This window comes from Oncorhynchus keta, chromosome 2 (assembly GCF_023373465.1).
Source record: "Oncorhynchus keta strain PuntledgeMale-10-30-2019 chromosome 2, Oket_V2, whole genome shotgun sequence".
Lineage (NCBI taxonomy): Eukaryota > Metazoa > Chordata > Actinopteri > Salmoniformes > Salmonidae > Oncorhynchus > Oncorhynchus keta.
The window spans coordinates 51,415,119-51,436,987 of NC_068422.1; the positions used below are offsets into that span (position 1 = coordinate 51,415,119).

The 21,869-nt window shown below is 44.7% G+C and overlaps 1 protein-coding gene across 4 annotated transcripts in view; it reads left to right on the plus strand.

Moving 5' to 3' along the window:
* Positions 1-21,869, plus strand: part of wdfy4 (WDFY family member 4) — a 201,020-nt gene that overhangs the window by 4,207 nt on the left and 174,944 nt on the right. Inside the window, exons 2-7 of one of the 4 annotated variants that reach the window (XM_052478455.1) lie at positions 280-483; positions 18,250-18,588; positions 19,544-19,655; positions 20,421-20,632; positions 21,124-21,252; positions 21,610-21,799. In XM_052478455.1, coding sequence (XP_052334415.1) covers positions 478-483; positions 18,250-18,588; positions 19,544-19,655; positions 20,421-20,632; positions 21,124-21,252; positions 21,610-21,799 — 988 coding nt within the window. In that variant the 5' untranslated portion in view covers positions 280-477. Of the gene's footprint in view, positions 1-279; positions 484-13,404; positions 13,744-18,249; positions 18,589-19,543; positions 19,656-20,420; positions 20,633-21,123; positions 21,253-21,609; positions 21,800-21,869 lie in introns of those variants that run through there. The other 3 variants (XR_008078773.1, XM_052478453.1, XM_035800678.2) reach the window with 3 other exon arrangements.

Here is a 21,869-nt window from a genome sequence, read left to right on the forward strand (position 1 = left end):
ATCTCATTGTGGAGCTGGTGGAGTTAGAGCCCTGTCTATGTTTGTCGATAAGATGAGAGCACCCCTCCAGCTAGGATGGAGTCCGTCACTCCTCAACAGGAGGGTGAGTCCCAGAATGAGGGCCAATTATCTACAAATTCTATCTTTTGGGAGTGGCAGAAAACAATGCATGAAGAAACCGGGTGGCTGTACCGACTCTGACTACATATCCCGAGTGAGTCATGTTTCCTTGAAACAGAGTATGTTACAATCTCTGATGTCTCCCATCTTGTTATCTAGAGATTGGACATCGGTGAGTAATATGCTCGGGAGCGGTGGATGATGTGCTCGCCTTCTGAGTCTGACCAGTAGGCCGCTCCGTCTGCCTCTCTTACGGCGACTGCGTTGTTTTGGGTCAGCCTCTGGGATAAGATCCCATGTCCAGGGTGGAGGTCCGAACAAAGGATCCGCTTCGGGAAAGACGTATTCCTGGTCGCAATGTTGGTATGTTGACATCACTTTTATATCCAATAGTTCTTCCCGGCTGTATGTAATAACACTTGAGTTTTTCTGGGCTAACAATGTCAGAAATAATACATAAAAAACAAATAACTACATAGTTTCCTAAGGACTTGAAGCAAGGTGACCATTTCTGTCGGCGCCATCTTAAATACATCTTAAATACATAGTATATTTAAGCGATAAGGTATGAGAGGGTGTGGTACATGGCCAATATACCACAGCTAAGAGCTGTTCTTATGACCGACGCATTGTGGAGTGCCTGGACACAGCCCTTAGCAGTGGTACATTACCCATATACCACAAACCCTGAGGTGCCTTATTACTAATATAAACTGGTTACCAATGTAATTAGAACAGTAAAAATAAACGTTTTGTCAAACCCATGGTATATGGTCTGATATACCATGGCTGTCAGCCAATCAGCATTCAGGGCTCGAACCAACAGTTCAAAAAGGCCTATGCCTAATGAACCTATTTCACTATAGTCCTTGGTTGTACCTGCACATTTATATACTGAACAACAATATAAATGCAACAATTTCAACGATTTTACTGAGTTACAGTTCATATAAGGAAATCAGTAAATGTAAAGAAATTCATTAGGCCCTAATCTATGGATTTCATGACTGGGCAAGGGTGCAGCCATGGGTGGGACCTGGGACGGCATAGACCTACCCACTGGGGAGCTAGGTCCAGCCAATCAGAATGAGTTTTTCCCCACAAAGGGGCTTTATTACGGACTGAATACTTCTCAGTTGTCCAGGTGTCTGGTCTCAGATGAACCCGCAGGTGAAGAAGCCGGATGTGGAGGTCCTGGGTGTGTGATTACACGTGGTCTGCGGTTGTGAGGCCTGTTGGACGTACTGCCAAATTCTCTTAAATGATGTTGGAGGCAGCTTATGGTAGAGAAATTAACATTCAATTCTCTGGCATCAGCTCTGTTGGACATTCCTGCAAACAGCATGCCGATTGCACGATCCCTCAAAACTTGAGACATCTATGGCATTTTGTTGTGTGACAAAACTGCACATTTTGGAGTGGTATTTTATTGTCCCCAGCACAAGTTGCATCTGTGTAATGATCATGCTGTTTAATCAGCTTCTGGATTATCTTGGCAAAGGAGAAATGCTCACTAACAAGGATGTAAATTAATTTGTGCAAAGAAATGTAGAGAAATTAGGTTTAGTGCATATGGAAAATTTCCGGGTCTTTTACTTCCCATCATGAAACATTGGACCAACACTTAACATGTTGCATTTAATATTTTTGGTCAGTATAGTTTACACACCACATGATGGTGCTATCTACAAGGACTAGTGGCAGGCTTCTCCATACACACAGCACTAGTATTACAATGTATAGCAGTTATGTGAGAATTAAAGAGCGACTGACCCTAAAAAAACAACTAATCCCTTTGAAAATGGCCAATATGGCATCGGTATGAGTCAGAAAAATGTATTATAGTGTCAAAATTGACTACAATGTGTAAATAGGATAATATTGGTCCTAATGTCAGTCTCGTCTAAAACTGAGTTTGGAACCTGAGTGTGTCACAACGAGTAAATGAAGGTTGGGTTTGGATTACAATAATAACAACAATTCATGCCCTCCTTTGCCAAGTTCCATGTGCAAATCGCCCCTCCACCCACAGCTTCCCTCGCTCCGGTTCGACAATGAAGAGGTGGATTTGGCACATGCCCACTTGTTTTAAAACAATACTTAGATTCTTTCCAAACAAGGGATGGATGTTTTAACTTTTTTGACTGTTTGAGTACTAGAGTACTCAACAACAAAAATATATACATAAAAAATTTGCGCATTTACCTATATGTCAACAGTGAGCCACAATGCCTAATTTATCATAACCATTACAGATAGTGAATCCTAATTGCTTAATTGCCTCATTCTGTACATTGTGCTCCAGTCCATACTGTCAAAAACAAGTTTAATTTAAGAAGACCACAAGTGGGGCTCTTATTGCTCAATCTAATTCGTGCTCATAGGCCTAACAGACACATGTTTAAACTTGCAAACTTTTGATAGGCTTTAACAGCTGCATATTATCAAGATATCAAAGTGTCACTGACCAAAAAGTTAACAATAGGCCTATACCTCGTGTCTTGAAAAGGCCTATAGCACTATTCAGGAAGATTAAGGACTATTGAATTAATTGGAATGACTGCAAATCTGACAGACTTTCGTTTTTATTTAAAGATATAGCCTAATTGTATTATTATCTGTAGTATAAGACAATGGGTTAGAAGAGGCCTACATAACCAACCCAAAAATAAAAATGCAACATCCATTTATGACCAGCTATGTAAACTCTAACATTGATTTACCCTGCAATAGATGTTGTTCAATTAGTAAAATTAATTTGTGTCTTCTTCTAATGTCTCTTAATGTGCAACTCCACCACTTTTTAACCAAATTTTTTATTATATCCAGCACAATAACGGTGTCTACATACACTAAGTGGCTAGTTTATTAGGTTCACCCATCTAGTACCCGGCTAGTACCTCCAGATCAGCCTAAATCCATTGGGGAATGGAAATGTTTCTCAATTGGTATCAAGGTACCTTATATGTGCCAGGAAAACATTCCCCGCACCATTACATCCCCGCCACCAGCCTGTACCTGGGGCGGCAGGGCGGCAGGGTAGCCTAGTGGTTAGAGCGTTGGACTAGTAACTGGAAGGTTGCAAGTTCAAACCCCCGAGCTGACAAGGTACAAATCTGTCGTTCTGCCCCTGAACAGGCAGTTAACCTACTGTTCCTAGGCCGTCATTGAAAATAAGAATTTGTTCTTAACTGACTTGCCTAGTAAAATTTAAAACCGTTAACACTGGGCAGGATGGGGCCATGGACTCATGCTGTTTACGCCAAATCCTGACTCAACAGTAACCGGTATTCATAGGACCAGACAAAGCTTTTTACACTCCTCAATTGTCCAGTATTGGTGATCGCGTGCGCACTGAAGCCGCTTCTTCTCATTTTTAGCTGAAAGGAGTGGAACCCGGTGTGGTCGCCTGCTGAAATAGCCCATCCATGACAAGACTCGAGGAGTTGTGCGTGTCGAGATACCATTCGGCGCACCGCTGTTTTACTGTGCCGTTTTTTGCCTGTTTGTGGCCCGCCCGTTAGCTTGCATGATTCTTGCCATTCTCCTTCAACCTCACATCAATGAGCTATTTTTCTCCCACAGGACTGCTGCTGACTGGATGTTTTTTGTTTGTAGCACTGTTCTCGATGAACCCTAGACAGTGTAGTGTGTGAAAATCTCAGAAGGCCGGCCGTTTCTGAGATACTGGAACCGGGGCGCATGGCACCAACGATCAAAGTCATTTAGGTCACTCGTTTTGCCCATGCTAACGTTCAATTGAACAGTAACTGAATGCCTCGATGCCTGTCTGTCTGCTTTATATAGCAAGCCACGGCCATGTAACTCACTGTCTGTAGGAGACTGTCTGCTCCGACAGGAGTGTATGTGAACTGGCCAGGAGTGTGTGTGAAAACGGTGCATTTCTTCGTTTTGTAGAATAAATATATAAAGTTAAAAAGTTATACGTGATAACATAATCAAAAGTTAAACTTTTAATTTTTTTTTACTGTTATTCAAACATTATGAGAGTTACAGTGATGTGGGGAAAAATAAAATACCCTCCCTCTGGATAGAAACTCGTTTATAAAATGTCACAGATAAGCATTTTTTAGGACCTTTCTTATCTTTTTAACCACAGATCATAGAAATGCACAGTTTTCACATAAATAGACACTGTTATTGTGCTGGAGATAAGGACTATGAAGTTGAAGAGTAGCGGAATTCCCCTTTAAGGGGAAAGTAATCTGAAAGTAACAGATTACGTTACTGAGTTTGGGTAATCTAAAGGTTACATTACAATACAAGTAACTGTAACGGCCAAATCAGGAAGTGCGGTTCTCCTTTAACTACTTCCTCACCCTTTGAGAAAGCTACAACAACTGAATGAAAAACTATAGCATTACACAAAGTAATTGCCTTTGATGTAGACTACAGTCACTTCTAAACGTTTACATAGTTCCTGGAGTGCATGTTTAGTGTGACTAAAAGACCAGTACTTATGAAGTAATGATCATTAATATGGACATATTTCCTCAGCGTGAGTTCTCTTATGTGTAGAGAACATTGGCATGTATTCATGGATGCCAAGGGAAGCCAGGCTTCCCCAAAACAATTGACCAAGAAAAAAACATACAAAATACTGTATCTTTCGCAAGAGGCTGAATGTATCTTACCAGAGAAAGCATCTGAGCGAACGAAACAGTGCCCCTCTGTCTCAGTAGCGCCCCTCTGATGCTGTCTGGTCAGAAAGAGTTGGACATTGTTGCCGCCAATAGCATTGAATGTGAGGGAAGCCAGCGAGCATTTGGCCTCCCTTGATGAAAAAATAATAAAATAATAGCCAATCAGCGTTGAGCTAAACTGAGTAAGCTCAGCTGTGAATGGTCCTGGCCCACCAAAAAAAAGTGTCAATGGAAGCCAGTTTGGATTTGGCCAAACGTCATTATCGACCAAAATAAAATATAATTGTTGTATCTTGTGTTGTTGTCTTCCGGTGTCTAGCGAGCTTGCTAGAATTGTCCCTTTCCCAGATTAGACATGGATGGAGATAGGGATTTGGCATTGTGGTTTTACTTCATTCTCCGTACTGGCCAATGATTATAATGGCGATTCTGATCCAACCATAATTTCATAAATTGTGCCCCTTGGCTGAGAAGATGGAAGTTCAACATGAATCTAGGTGTAGTATGCTAATGTTAACTAGCTGGCCTGGTGCATCGTCGCCCATGAAAGGTAGTTAGGATAGCGTGCAAGCATTTTAGCAAGGTAGCCTAGGACAACAAAAACTAAAGGCGTGTACTATATGACAGAGTCATAGACCATATAGTCAACATGAAAGAGGAGGATGACATTGGTGTTTCTCTACAGGCAGGGTGAATCAACATGCTTTGTCTACTTGCACGCACACACACACACACCCACACACACTCACAGAAATCAGTACCATGGACAGCCACATCAAATTTACCTGAAGTTGATTGGACTAAATCATTTTTGGCATCTTTTAGTTATCACTGTATTAGATTAAGCAGAAGTGATTTGATTATGTTAAAATGGTGCTGGAATAGTGGCGGCAGCTCCTGTTTTCTTTGCGACTTGCGGTAAACATTACCTTGCTTGACCATGCTGTAGGTCATTTTTGTCAACTGTTAGTTACATGCGATATGTTTTGTGGACTTCAACAGACAGATGTTGTTGCTCTCCTGTTTTGTAATGAAACATATACAGTATGTGCTTAAATTTATTATGCAACTGTGTCTCCTTATTGTCTCGGCCTTTGGCCTATTAAAAACAAAAAAACAATGTTTTAAGCACAGGAGGTTGGTGGCACCTTAATTGGGGAGGACGGGCTCGTGGTAATGGCTGGAGCAGAATCAGTGGAATGGTATCAAATACATCAAACACAGCCTCCACTGGTTTTAAGTGAGAATAGGCATTGGTCTGACGCTGAAAAACAAAGGAAATTCACATGAGTACTACAATGCCTATTCTGCCAATGCTCTACCAAGGTTTTCCAGCACATAGCTTTGACTTAAAACAGTAGCTACGTTGGTATTGCCCTTCAAACTATGTGTAGGCAAGTTGCTTGGGATTCAAACCTTCTCAAACACACTAATTAGAGGAGGTGTTTCCACAATAATGTGATTTGTACCACACACAAGGTAAAGAATTGGATTCTTCACACATTATCTCATTAAGACATTATCTCATTAAGCTACCCTTTCATGCTTTTTAAAATTAAATAAATGCAAGCTTTGCTTTTATACTTAGACCTTCAGGCTTGATTGAGCTGTTTTGTCTTGTAGTAAGGAGTTTCATGCCCGTATTTCTTTATTTTAGCAAAACATGTAATGACAAAAAAAATCATAATAACATCCCTTTTTGATAAGTAGGTGCCCAACATAACAACAGGTGGTGGTGCGTTGGACACAGTAGCTCAGATAGATAAGTTACTATGCCTGCCTGCATTCCTGATTTCTGTTACTGTTGGCTTACCTAAAGTATGTAATATTGAATTAAGCTCAGAACCACTTGTGTTTCAAACATGATCCTGTTTTATCAATTGCTGTGCTGATCAATGGATAGTTTATTACCTCTGTCCAAATAATATGTAGCTTAGATATATTTGTACAATAATACACATTTACAATAGGCCTATATCTAAAAAATACATACAGCCAAATTATATAGATACAGTGCCTTCGGAAAGTATTCAGACCCCTTGACTTTTTCCACATTCTAAAATGAATTAAGTACATTTTTTACATCATCAATCTACACACAATACCCCCATAATGTTTTTAACCCTTTTTATAATTTTTTTCTAATTTAGATATATTTTTTAATGGAAGTATTTAATTTACAGGTATAGGTATTCAGACTCTTTACTCAGTACTTTGCTGAAGCACCTTTGGCAGCGATTACAGCTTCGATACTACTTGGGTATGACTCTACAAGCATGGCATACCTGTATTTGGAGAGTTTCTCCCATTCTTCTCTGCAGATCCTTTCAATCACTGTCAGGTTGGATAGGGAGCATTGCTGCACAGCTATTTTCAGGTCTTTTCAGAGATGTTCAATGAGGTTTAATTCCAGGCTCTTGCTGGGCCACTTAAGAACATTCAGAGACTTGTCCTGAAGCCACTCCTGCGTTGTCTTGGCTGTCTGCTTAGGGTGGTTGTCCTGTTGGAAGGTGAACCTTCACCCCAGTCTAAGATCCTGAGAGCTCTGGAGCAGGTTTTCATCAAGGATCTCTCTGTACTTTGCTCCATTCATCTTTGCCTCGATCCTGACCAGCCTCCAAGTCCCTGCTGCTGAAAAACATCCCCATAGCATGATGCAGCCACCACCATGCTTCACCGTAGGGATGGTGCCAGGTTTCCTCCAGACATGGTGCTTGGCATTTCGGCCAAAGTGTTCAATCTTGGTTTCTTCAGACCACTCTCATGGTCTGAGAGTCCTTTAGGTGCCATTTGGCAAACTCCAAGCAGGCTGTCATGTGCCTTTTACTGAGGAGTGGCTTCCATCTGGCCACTTTACCATAAAGGCCTATTGGTAGAGTGCTGTAGAGATTTTTTATTTTACCTTTATTTAACTAGCTAAGTCAGTTAATGATCTAGGAACCGTGGGTTAACTGCCATTTTCAGGGGCTGAACGACAGATTTTTACCTTGTCAGCTTGGGGATTCGATCTTTCAACCTCTCAGTTACTAGTCCAACGCTCTAAACACGAGGCTACCTAGGTTCTCCCATCTCCACAGAGGAGCTCTAGAGCTCTGTCAGAGTGTCCATCGGGTTCTTGGTCCCCTCCCTGACCAAGGCCCTTCTCCCCCGATTGCTCAGTTTGGACGGCTGGCAGCTCTAGGAAGAGTGTTAGTGGTTCCAAACTTTTCCAAGGTCCAAGGTTGCCATGCTTATTTCCCTGTTGACGGGGCAGGCGTTGGAATGGGCTTTGGCCATTTGGGAGAGAGGAGAGGAGAAGCTGGATTCCTATGCGAGGTTTATGGCTTTATTCAGAGGAGTCTTCAATAATCCACCAGGGGACAGGTGTGAGCCCCTACTCCAACTATGGCCGTAGGACCAGACAGTTTACCAGGATCTCCGGAAGTTTTTATCCAAGACCCGCACCACCTGTCTCCCTCTTCATCGCCCCTGAGACTGTGCCATCGACCTGCTAACAAACTCTGCGTCTCCGCACAGCTGCATCTACCCCCTGTCGGTGGTTGAAACCAAGGCTCTGAAGAAGAACATCCAGAAGGCTCTCCTACAGAGTTTAATTCGCCCATCCACCTCCCCTGCGATGGCTGGTTTCTTCTTCGTGGACTTCGTCCGTGTATATACTACAATGCCATCACCACCAAGTACCACTACTTCCTCCCGGCCGCCATTGAACAGCTCCGCGGGGCCTAGTTTTTTTTACCAAAATGGACCTGTGGAGTGCCTTAAATTTGATCCACACCCGGGAGGGGGATGAATGGAAGACGGCCTTCAGCAATATGGGCAATATGAGTACTTGGTGATGTCTTATGGTTTAGCCAATGCTTCATCGGCGTTCCTTGCATTCGTGAACAAGGTGTTTCGGGACATGCTTGGGCGCCAAGTGGTCATGTACATTTACATTACATTTAAGTCATTTAGCAGACGCTCTTATCCAGAGCGACTTACAAATTGGTGCATTCACCTTATGACATCCAGTGGAACAGCCACTTTACAATAGTGCATCTAAATCTTTTAAGGGGGGGGGGGTGAGAAGGATTACTTTATCCTATCCTAGGTATTCCTTAAAGAGGTGGGGTTTCAGGTGTCTCCGGAAGGTGGTGATTGACTCCGCTGTCCTGGCGTCGTGGGGGAGTTTGTTCCACCATTGGGGGGCCAGAGCAGCGAACAGTTTTGACTGGGCTGAGCGGGAACTGTACTTCCTCAGTGGTAGGGAGGCGAGCAGGCCAGAGGTGGATGAACGCAGTGCCCTTGTTTGGGTGTAGGGCCTGATCAGAGCCTGGAGGTACTGAGGTGCCGTTCCCCTCACAGCTCCGTAGGCAAGCACCATGGTCTTGTAGCGGATGCGAGCTTCAACTGGAAGCCAGTGGAGAGAGCGGAGGAGCGGGGTGACGTGAGAGAACTTGGGAAGGTTGAACACCAGACGGGCTGCAGCGTTCTGGATGAGTTGTAGGGGTTTAATGGCATAGGCAGGGAGCCCAGCCAACAGCGAGTTGCAGTAATCCAGACGGGAGATGACAAGTGCCTGGATTAGGACCTGCGCCGCTTCCTGTGTGAGGCAGGGTCGTACTCTGCGGATGTTGTAGAGCATGAACCTACAGGAACGGGCCACCGCCTTGATGTTAGTTGAGAACGACAGGGTGTTGTCCAGGATCACGCCAAGGTTCTTAGCGCTCTGGGAGGAGGACACAATGGAGTTGTCAACCGTGATGGCGAGATCATGGAACGGGCAGTCCTTCCCCGGGAGGAAGAGCAGCTCCGTCTTGCCGAGGTTCAGCTTGAGGTGGTGATCCGACATCCACACTGATATGTCTGCCAGACATGCAGCGATGCGATTTGCCACCTGGTCATCAGAAGGGGGAAAGGAGAAGATTAATTGTGTGTCGTCTGCATAGCAATGATAGGAGAGACCATGTGAGGTTATGACAGAGCCAAGTGACTTGGTGTATAGCGAGAATAGGAGAGGGCCTAGAACAGAGCCCTGGGGGACACCAGTGGTGAGAGCGCGTGGTGAGGAGACAGATTCTCGCCACGCCACCTGGTAGGAGCGACCTGTCAGGTAGGACGCAATCCAAGCGTGGGCCGCGCCGGAGATGCCCAACTCGGAGAGGGTGGAGAGGAGGATCATGTATATTGACTATATCCTGATATACTTGGCCACCTTGGAGGAGCACATCGCCCACGTCTGGGTAGTCCTGGGACGCATCCTGGAGAACCATCTGTACATGAAAGCGGAGAAGTGCCAGATCCATCAGGTCGCTATCTCCTTCTTGGGATATCAGATCAGCCCACAGTGAGTAGTTATGGAGGAAAGGAAGGTAGATGCGATCAGGTCATGGCCAGTCCCAACGACCATAAAGCGTTTGCTAACTTTTACCGCCACTTCATCAGGAACTTCAGCTCCATCACCTCTCCTCTCAACTCTCTCCTCAAAGGAAGTTGGCATGGAATCCTGCAGCTGATGAGGCCTTCTGCCTGCTGAAGGGGCATTTCAGCTCCACCCGTTGCTGAAACATCCAGACCCTACACGGCCCTACGTGGTGGAGATGGACACCTCAGAAGTGGGCGTGGGGGCCGTCCTAACACAATGCTAAGGTAATCCACAAAGACTGTATCCATGTGCAGACTACTCTAAAAAATCTCCTGCAGAGAGGTACTATGACGTCGGTGATCGGGAACACCTGGTGGTGAAGTTGGCACTAGAGGATTGCAGACACTGGCTGGAGGGCGCCACGGACCCGTTTCTCATCCAACCATTGGATCTTGGAGTACATACGGACAGCGAGACGGTTGAACTCGCGCCAGACAAGGTGGGCCCTTTTCTTGCCTCGATCCTTACCAGCCTCCAAGTCCCTGCCGCTGAAAACTAGATTCAACTTCCCCATGGCATTCTGCCCAGGTTCAAAGTACATCAAAGCCGATGCCATGTCCCAACGTCACGATTCAGGAGAGGTTCTTGTCCTGAGTGGTCCCATCATATCGCCCTCCCGAATCATTGCCCCCATGCTCTGGGACATAGACGTGGACATCTGCCAGGTTGTGTAGAGGAAACTGCCACCGGCTACCTCTCCTCCGGAGCTCACCTACATTCCCACAGAGGTAAGGGATCGGCTTTTGACCTGGGCGCATACATCCCTTGCCGCTGGACACACAGGAATCACCTGCACCACTCAATCCATCTCCATTAAGTACTGGTTGCCCACCTTGGCACAGTACGTCTCCTACAATGTCAACTCCTGCTCCGTATGTGCCCAAACCAGGTTTCCCTGGAACGCACCAGCAGAGAAACTCCTTCCCCTCCCTGTGCCTCAGCAGACTTGGATCCATCTGTCGATACATTTTGTCACTGATCTTCCCCTGTTTGATGGTTTCACCACTGTTATAATTGATGTGGACAGATTCTTCAAATGCTGTCGTTATATCCCTCTCTCTGGTCTCCCTACTGCCCCTCCAGGTCGCTGAGGCACTGTTTCAGTAGGTCTTCCCACACTATGGCCTTCCCAAGGATATCGTCTTCGACTGTGATCCCCAATTCACGTCATGTGTATGGAGAGCCTTGATGGGGGTCATGGTCATCCTCATGTATCAGTACAGGCCTCAGTCCAATGGGAAGGTGTAGTGGACCAACCAGGAGCTGGGAAGGTTGCTGAAGAGTCACTGTCAGGACCGTCAGAGGGAGTGGGCCCAATTTCTTCCCTGGGCGGAATACGCCCAGAACTCACTTCGTCACTCCTCCACCTTGTTGTCTCTCTCCCAGTGCGTGTTGGGGTACTAGCTGGCCCTGGCTCCGTGGACCCAGTGCCAGACCGAAGTCCCTGCGGTGGATGAGTGGTGCCGGCGCGCAGGAGAGGTTTGGGAAGCTGCCCACTTAAGGCTCCAATGCACCATCTGGTGCAAGAAGGAGCGGGCGGACCGCCACCGCAGTGAGGCACCAGTTTAACATTTTGGTGATCACATCTAGCTCTCCACCAGGAACCTCCTGCTCTGCCTGCCCTGCAGAAGCTGAATCCCCAGTTTGTGGGGCCATTCAAAGTCCTCTTGAGGGTCAATTACCGATTAGAGCTTCCCAAAGACTATCGGATCTCACAATTTTTTCACGTTTCCCTCCTCAGGCCGGTGGTTCCTGGTCCCCTTGTTGATGCCGTCCCCCACAACACCCATCCACTTCCCCTGGGCATCGAGTGTAGTCCTGCCTATGCTGTCAGGTCCCTTCTGAACTCCAGACATCGTGGGGTCGGCTCCAGTACCTGGTGGACTGGGAGGTTCATGGTCCAGACAATCTAGATCCCAACATAATCCGAGACTTCCACCATCCTTTGCCGTCCGGACCAGCCAGTTCCTCGTCCTTCTGTGCCGTCCTCCTGGTCAGCGTCGTCCTGCGGCTTGTGCCGCGCATCCACTCCCGCTCCTCCTGTCACGTCCACTTCCTCTCCGGCACTCTACGTCGCCGGTCTACTAACCACTGGTCCTCGCACCCCATCCATTATGCACACCTGTGCCTCATTAGGTACACCTGGACTTCATCACCTTCGTGATTACCTCCCCTTTACATAGCACTCTGTTGTTATCACCCACCAGGCAATATTGTTTATGTTTTCGTGTTTAGACGCTTTCTTGTTTTGTATCATTCAATGTTCTTCGTAATTAAACTCACTAATTGCTCTTGCTTTCTGACTCCCTGCATCTACATTACACTGACAGATCTTCAATCTGTGTGATCTCAAACAGCCTACTGCCACTCACAGATTCACAGACTAGCGGCAAATAAACTTGAACAAAGCGGAATCAGGAAATGAATGCCCCCTCTCCATTGCTATTCATTGCAGATCCCACCTTCATTCTGCTTTGATCAACCTTTTTTGCCTCGGTGTGGGAATCTGGTCCGGCGATACGCTTCTTTGTTTTATAGAGGAACCGGTACGCAATTCCCCCCAAAATTTGAAGTGCTAGTATGGCGCTCTGGACAGCTCCGGCCGAAGTCAAGCACTGACCATTACACTATGAATCTTGATTTTAACACCTTGACTTTGACAGACCATTTAAATGTCTGGAAGCGTTAGTTCCAAAACTACTTTGTTCATTCACTCAATAGTGATTGCGTGTTTATTAATCTTGTTTGGATAGAATATAATAGTGTAAAACAATTGATTTGTTACAAACATACTAATTTCATCAAGAAGTTAAACATGTTAGTAAGCATTTTATTATATTTTGACTGCGCGCTGCTGGCTGGCTGCAACCTGATCTCATAGCATTTAGTATTATTCTGTACGTAAATCCGAGACACTCCATTTAGTATGATATGTTACGCAATTATCACAACACAGGTTGTAATATGGCTTTTTTTCTGGTTTGGCTTCTCTGGTGCTTTTACGCACACATCGCTACTGGTAGGGAAGTGCTAATCATAGAAAAAAAATATTTTGTTGATGTTTGGCAACACGTTTGTCCTGCTTTCATTACTCCTCATCACCACATGTAACATGACAGGTCTATAAAAGGCCAAACAGGTCTCTTTTGCAGTCAAAATGTGGAGTGGCGAGATCTGGGAGGGTTCCGCCATAGTTACCAGAACAACAGGGTTCTTCACTTCTGCTTTCGGCTCATAGGAAATGAAGCACATGACCTGGCCCTGCTGATGTAAGACGGAGCAAAGTTCAGATCAGACCACTCTTGCTCTCTCTCTGCAGATTACTGAAGGGACTGCTGTAGTGGAGGAGACACAGATTAGTGAGAGGTTTGAGGACTCACACATACACACACTGTACTGAAGGGCTAGAGTAGTCATGTCCCTAATGGTCAAAGCCTGCATGCCCTGACATGGGAACAGAGAGAGGGAAAGGGAAAGAGAGAGAGAACCCTTGTTTGGATTTAACAACTCCGATCCCCCTGGCTGTCAGTGGACTCATAGATGACTCTCACACAGGTAGGTACAGTTACAGTATATACTATGGGCCTGCTCTGAGACTAGACTTGTCAGGCTGTCTTTTTGCCAGGATGAGATTTTATTACAGTGAGGTTGTATTATAGCAAAGTTGTTTTTATTTTTTTGTGTTTGGGAGAACAGGTTTATGTTCTCGTGAACAGACATATTGCTCCTCCACTCAATACTGCTTTGCTGTACTGGAACGAACCAGTTCTGTCATGGTATGAGGAAGAGCTTAGCAAAGGGAAAGAGAGAGAGAGGGCTAGAGAGAAAGAACAGCGCTTGGTCCCCTTACATGGTTTTCACAGATCAACTTCAAGCTCATTCTCATTACTCAGTTATGTTTAAATCTGTTTCTGTGTGTACCAATATAGCAGGGATAATGGGCAGCACAAAGGCCCTGTGTGAATGTGTGTGTTCGCTTGATCACCGTAGTTCCTAAACACCCCCCCACACACACACACGGGACAACCAGTATGAGCAAACAGAAGCAGATTTCCTTCCCTGCAGCAAGCCCAGTGTTACATCACAAGACAACAATTACATCTTAATGTGACTGTGAACAGCTGATAGGGAGAGCGTGTGCGTGTGTTCCCTCACCGCTGCGTGGGAGACTAGTACGAGATGTAGAAGGATTAGTCAGTAATGTCATAAATCTCAACATTCTTCAGAAATTAAAGTGCCGGTGATCCAAAAGGTGAGCTAATCTCTTAATGAATTGAACCAAATGATTTGAACAGTTAGCTGGCTCCCAGATGTACGTTTGTGTTGCATTTCATTCTAACCCCTTACCGTTCATATCTCTTTATAGTGCACTTTCAAATCACACACTCAAGGAGTTCATTAGGCACACTTAGTTCCTCTGGTGTGTTCCAGTTCGTCTTTATTGTAAGTCACATGGTGATTATCTCAGAAAAAGAAAATTGAGAAAACTCAGAGGTCTGTGTTTATTGTAGGAACTAGGGTTGTGAAATTCCAGAAACATATCTCCCTCCATGATTCCCTTCATGCTTATTTGCACCTGATTCTGGGAATCCTCCAACCTGTTTTTCTGACAAACATGGGAAAGTTTCTATAATTTGTCAACACTAGTTGGGACCTATAGGTGTTGTCATGCTCACCCTTCTCACTCTGAGCTGTTGACTGCTTAGAGGTTGATAAAAATTGTGGACAGACGGGGTCTATCAGTAGTCTAGCTTTCTCTCTTTATTTCCCTAGGCGAGCTGTTTATAGAGGGACTGAAGACAATAGGAAAAGTGTAGTCTGATTTTAAGTGTGCTTCTATGTCACTGCCATTCTGCAAACAGATGTGTCCAACACTGATTATAATCTATTCATTAATCAAATCAAATCAGATGTATTTATATAGCCCTTCGTACATCAGCTGATATCAGCCTAAAACCCCAAACCCAAGCCTAAAACCCCAAACAGCAAGCAATGCAGGTGTAGAAGCACAGTGCCTAGGAAAAACTGCCTAGAAAGGCCAAAACCTAGGAAGAAACCTAGAGAGGAACCAGGCTATGAGGGCTGGCCAGACCTCTTCTGGATGTGCCAGATGGAGATTATAACAGAACATGGCCAAGATGTTCAAAGGTTCATAAATGACCAGCATGGTCAAATAATAATATTCACAAGCAGAACAGCTGAAACTGGAGCAGCAGCACGGCCAGGTGGACTGGGGAAAGCAAGGAGTCATCATGCCAGGTAGTCCTGAGGCATGGTCCTGGGCTCAGGTCCTCCGAGAAAGAAAGAGAGAATTAGAGAGAGCATACTTAAATTCACACAGGACACCAGATAAGACAGGAGAAGTACTCCAGATATGACAAACTGACCCTAGCCCCCTGACATAAACTACTGCAGCATAAATACTGGAGGCTGAGACAGGAGGGGTCAGGAGACAATGTGGCCCCATCCGATGATACCCCCGGACAGGGCCAAACAAGAAGGATATAACCCCACCTACTTTGCCAAAGCACAGACCCCACACCACCAGAGGGATATCTTCAACCACCAACTTACAATCCTGAGACAAGGCTGAGTATAGCCCACAAAGAACTCCGCCAGGGCACAACCCAAGGGGGGGCGCCAACCCAGACAGGAAAATCACATCAGTGACTCAACCCACCCAAGTGACGCACCCCTCCTAGGGACGGCATGAAAGAGCACCAGTAAGCCAGTGACTCAGCCCCTGTAATAGGGTTAGAGGCAGAGAATCCCAGTGGAAAGAAGGGAACCGGCCAGGCAGAGACGGCAAGGGCGGTTCGTTGCTCCAGAGCCTTTCCGTTCACCTTCACACTCCTGGGCCAGACTACACTCAATCATATGACCCACTGAAGAAATTAGTCTTCAGTAAAGACTTAAAGGTTGAGACTGAATCTCCGTCTCTCACATGGGTAGGCAGACCATTCCATAAAAATTGAGCTCTATAGGAGAAAGTCCTGCCTCCAGCTGTTTGCTTAGAAATTGTAGCGACAATTAGGAGGTCTGCGTCTTGTGACCATAGCGTACGTGTAGGTATGTACGGCAGGACCAAATCAGAGAGATAGGTAGGTGCAAGCCCATGTAATGCTTTGTAGGTTAGCAGTAAAACATTTAAATCAGCCCTTTCCTTGACAGGAAGCCAGTGTAGGGAGGCTAGCACTGGAGTAATATGATCAAATCTTTGGGTTCTAGTCAGGATTCTAGCAGCCGTATTTAGCACTAACTGAAGTTTATTTATTGCTTTATTCGGGTAGCCGGAAAGTAGAGCATTGCAGTAGACTAACGCAGAAGTAACAAAATCATGGATTAATTTTCCTGCATAATTTTTGGACAGAAAGTTTCTGATTTTTGCAATGTTATGTAGATGGAAAAAAGCTGTCCTTGAAACAGTCTTGATATGTTCGTCATAAGAGAGATCAGGGTCCAGAGTAACGCCGAGGTCCTTCACAGTTTTATTTGAGACGACTGTACAACCATTAAGATTAATTGTCAGATTCAACAGAAGATCTCTTTGTTTCTTGGGACCTGGAACAAGCATCTCTGTTTTGTCCGAGTGTAAAAGTAGAAAGTTTGCAGCCATCCACTTCCTTATGTCTGAAACACAGGCTTCTAGCGAGGGCAATTTTGGGGCTTCACCATGTTTCATTTAAATGTACAGCTGTGTGTCATCCGCATAGCAGTGAAAGTTAACATTATGTTTTCGAATGACATCCCCAAGAGGTAAAATATATAGTGAAAACAATAGTGGTCCTAAAACGTAACCTTGAGGAACACCGAAATTTACAGTTGATTTGTCAGAGGACAAACTATTCACAGAGACAAACTGATATCTTTCCGACAGATAAGATCTAAACCAGTCCAGAACTTGTCCGTGTAGACCAATTTGGGTTTACAATCTCTCAAAAAGAATGTGGTGATCGATGGTATCAAAAGCAGCACTAAGGTCTAGGAGCATGAGGACAGATGCAAAGCCTCTGTCTGATGCCATTAAAAGGTAATATACCACCTTCACAAGTGCAGCCTCAGTGCTATGACGGGGTCTAAAACCAGACTGAAGCATTTCGTATACATTGTTTGTCTTCAGGAAGGCAGTGAGTTGCTGCACAACAGTTTTTTCTAAAAAGTTTGAGAGGAATGGAAGATTCGATATAGGCCGATAGTTTTTTATATTTTCTGGGTCAAGGTTTGGCTTTTTCAAGAGAGGCTTTATTACTGACACTTTTAGTGAGTTTGGTACACATCCGGTGGATAGAGAGCCGTTTATTATGTTCAACATAGGAGGGCCAAGCACGGGAAGCAGCTCTTTCACTAGTTTAGTTGGAATAGGGTCCAGTATGCAGCTTGAAGGTTTAGAGGCCATGATTATTTTCATCATTGTGTCAAGGGATATAGTACTAAAACACTTGAGTGTCTCTCTTGATCCTAGGTCCTGGCAGAGTTGTGCAGACTCAGGACAACTGAGCTTTGAAGGAAGATTTAATGAGGAGTCTGTGATTTGCTTTCTTAATAATCATGATCTTTTCCTCAAAGAATTTCATGAATTTATTACTGCTGAAGTGAAAGCCATCCTATCTTGGGGAATGCTTCTTTTTAGTTAGCTTTGTGACAGGATTAAAAATACATTTCGGATTGTTCTTATTTTCCTCAATTAAGTTGGAAAAATAGGATAATCGAGCAGCAGTGAGGGCTCTTCGATACTGCACGGTACTGTCTTTCCAAGTGAGTCGGAAGACTTCCAGTTAGGTGTGGCACCATTTCCGTTCCAATTTTCTGAATCTTGCTTCAGAGCTCTGGTATTTTCTGTATACCATGGAGCTAGTTTCTTATTAGACACTAAGGGATAACCCAGACTGAGCCAACCAACCGGGAATTCTGGAAAAACTGGGGATTTAGGGAATATTCTGGAATTTTGCAAACTTAGGTTGACTATCCCAAACACTCTGAACCACCCCCCCACCCCATCCTCTTTCCGTCTCTCTCTTTCTCTATTTCACTCTCTGTCTCTCCTCTCTCTTTGTCTGTCAGGAGCAGATGGCTGACGTGGAGAGGATCAACAAGGAGACAGGGGAGCTGAGCGCTTCAGGGGAGCTAGCTGCCCCCCTGGATCTGAAGGAGGGAGGGGGGGGGGGGAGAGGTGGAGGACCCCAGCCCCATCCCCTACTGGTCCTCCGAGAGATGCTCCAACAGATGGAGACACACACACACAAGGATAGTATGAACACCTCTGGCCAGAAACACACACACCTCTCCCCTGACCAGACACATACCAAAAAGGAAACCATGGACCAGAGCGAGATAGACACACCCCTCCCCCTCGACCAAAAAGAGGAACACTTGCGCCGAGTCCTGCCTCTCTACATACAGGTACAGTACTGTGGTGTCTCTGGTCCCATATGTGTTTGTGCGATCTTGCCAACTTCTGTGGTTATTGTCATGCCAAACAGCCACAGGAGTTGGCTATATGTCACAAACAGATGTGGGAGCAGGCTAGGTATCCCCTTGCTATCTTTCTCAATAAATATAGGAAATGGCCATTATCAGATCATGTTGGTTGACTCTAATGATAAAGTCACTTCTTCACTATAACCCAATCAGAGACCCTTTGACTATGCTTATAGACAAACTGATAGGATTTATCCTACGATTTCCTCCCATAATAGCAAGTTAATGACAATGACAATCATCATGGAAAGTACTGTCCTTTGGCTGAATTCCAGCACTGATCTGTGTGCCCATTGAGCAGGCTGCTGTGTGTGTGCGTGTGTGTGCGCGCGTGCCCATTGATCTGGTCAGAACCATGGTGATAACCGTAGCCACAGGCGTAAGCAGTCTCTGAGTCTTTCCCTTGAACTAAAGGAGGGAGTTTTCATGTGTGACTGGTGTGTGTATGCAAACACAGGCTCCATGATCTGCGCAATGGGATTTCACCAGTATATAGGGGCCCATTCAAACACATCACCCATATCCATATCTTCTTACAGGTTTCAATGCAGACACTATACATCTGGTGTTGTGTATTTGTGTAGTTGGTATTGTATGTCTGGTATTTGTGTAGTTGTTATTTGGTGTACCTGATTCTGCAGTGTATAAAAAGAGAAACGAAACCTGCATCTGTGCTTCTGCTAAATACCAATTCATTGCATCCACTATTCCAGTATGCCTCAGGTTTTTATCTGTATCAATACATTTACTGCTGTAAGACTATTCACTGTGAAGTAAACTAGCAACACTAAATGCTAGCTAAACCTAACTACAGTAACCATCTCTCCCTCCCTCTCTCTCTTTCTCCCTTCCCTCTCTCCCTCTCTTTCTACTGTAGGTATGTGAAAGTGGTGGTGGGACAGAGGAGCTGGATCTGAGGAGTCTAGCTGCTCTGACTGCAGACACTGTGGTCTCCAACATCCATGCCATACTGGCAGAAAAACCTGCAGGTATTTTATGGTCATCATGCCTTTATTATGGTTATGGCATGACTTCCCTCTGTGTTCTGCTCAGTCATATCTCTCTGATAAACTTTACTGGGTTACTGCAGGTTATTAGAAGGAAGTGTGTGCGAGCGTGACTGTTTGTGTGTGAGCATGCTTGCATGTTAGTACTACCTGACTTCTTTAGAGAAGTGGATACTTCTGTTTTTAATTCCAAACTATGTTTTCATGTTGTACTGTATGTCATGTTTCTCTGTTGTGTGTTTCTCTGCTGTACCAGAACCTCTATACAGATAACATAGTGTCTTGAAGTTGTTGGTTTAGTGTTTACATACCAGCACAGTACAGTAAATGTACTAGAGCAACTAGTAAGTAGAAAGTCAACAATACAGTGTGGTTTAAAAACTCAGTCAAACTGAATAACAAAACCGAAATATACCTCATGCAGACCTTGGTGTTTGAGACTAGAAAGTGAAAGTAGTTTCAGTGGATGGTAAAAATAATATTATTATTTTTAACCTCTGCGTTAGAACAGGCTCTCTGAGAACTCTGATAGGTTTCTTTTCCTATCCACTAGGCACTTCAAGTAGATCTGAAAGGAATGGCTACATACAGTGTAAGAAATATGGTAGTAGCTTCTCCACCTTGCCCTTTGATAAGCTTCAGTGTCTAACGTCAAGTGTTATGGGGTTGTTCCTGGACAGATTTGTATGTGTTTCTATGCCTTGGGTGTATCTGTGATTCTAACCCTTGTTGTGTCTCCTCTCCTAGAGGAGGCTCGCTACGAGGTGCAGCAGTTCTTCCAGAGAAGAGACGAGATGGACAACACAGACGATATAGACAACAGTGAGATAGACAGCAGGGAGACAGACAGGACAGAGGAGACAGACAGGGGAGAGTCACACAGCCAGACAACACAGACAGACAATGCAGGATGGCTTCTGTTGAAGACTCTGTCTTTCCTGACTGCTACAAATTCTACTGTGAGTGAAGTTAAACATGTTTGAATCTAAAGCATGGCTACCCTGATCCTTTAACAGACTGACTGTGGTTTACCACATTATAGTTTAACCTGTGTACTGTAGCCTGAAGTCCCAGGTAACTGGAAGTGAAACATCTGGAAACTCCCAGTGTTGTTTAGTTTAATGATGATTCAGTGTGTGTTAATAAATCAGAGTTGTTCCAGTGCATAGGTCTTGGAAAGCCCCTCACAGACAGACATGTCCTTGGTGGCATATTTTTAGTAAGCAATGCAATGTGTTTTTGTTATCAGTTACACGTTTTAAAGGCAAGTCATAAAAGCTGATCAGATTTAATCTTGCTAAGAGTAAAAGTTCTTTTTTATTTCATTTGTGTTTTTTCTCTCTTTAGGAATTGCTCTATTCAATAAAGCCAGGTTATATTGTGTTCTCTTTCTCTGCGAGGTTATTTGGTCAGTAAAGTCAAATTGTTGTGTGTTCTTCACTATTTTTAGGAATTGATGTCTGTAGTAAAGCCAGATCTACCGGCGGCCCTGGTGAAGTGTCTCTACCTGCTAGTGTGTCTACCGTCCCGGAAGGAGAGAGCAACCGTAGAGGAGACCTTTCAAGAACTGCTCATACAGGTGAGTTCTCTAGTCTATTTCAGCGGTATCCTCAAGGTTAGAGAGGCTGGCCAGTAAGAGCATGGTTGTCTGTTTGAATCCCAGTGCTGATAGAGAATATCAGTCCATAGTGAACAGTGCTGGCAATAGAATCTCAGGTGGTCTATTGTAGCTCAGTTATGGCACTTTGGCGCTTACAATAGTGGGTTTGGTTCCCGGGTCCAAACATATGTAAAAAAAGGTATGCATACATTACTAAGTTGCTTTGTATAAAAGCGTCTGCTAAATTATGTATATTATTATTAATATACAGTGTGCTACCTACTGTCATGTGACCTTGATCAAGGCACTTAACCCCTAACCTCCTCTCCTCCTTAGGTCCTGTTACAGCTGTGCTGTCACCCTTCCAGTGTGGAGGAGATGGTGGAGACTGAGGAGTTGCAGTGTCTGATCATCTCGCTCACATCACTACACGACCAGACTAGTGCCCCCTGGAGGCACCAGGCATCACGTGTTCTCAGGGCTGTCTCTGCTGCTAAGACACCCAATACCGTCCCCTTCCTACAGGGTGAGCTGAAGTGCAAAAATTCTAATTTTAGTTGTCAATTACACTAATATAATCAGTATTAGTGGCCCAT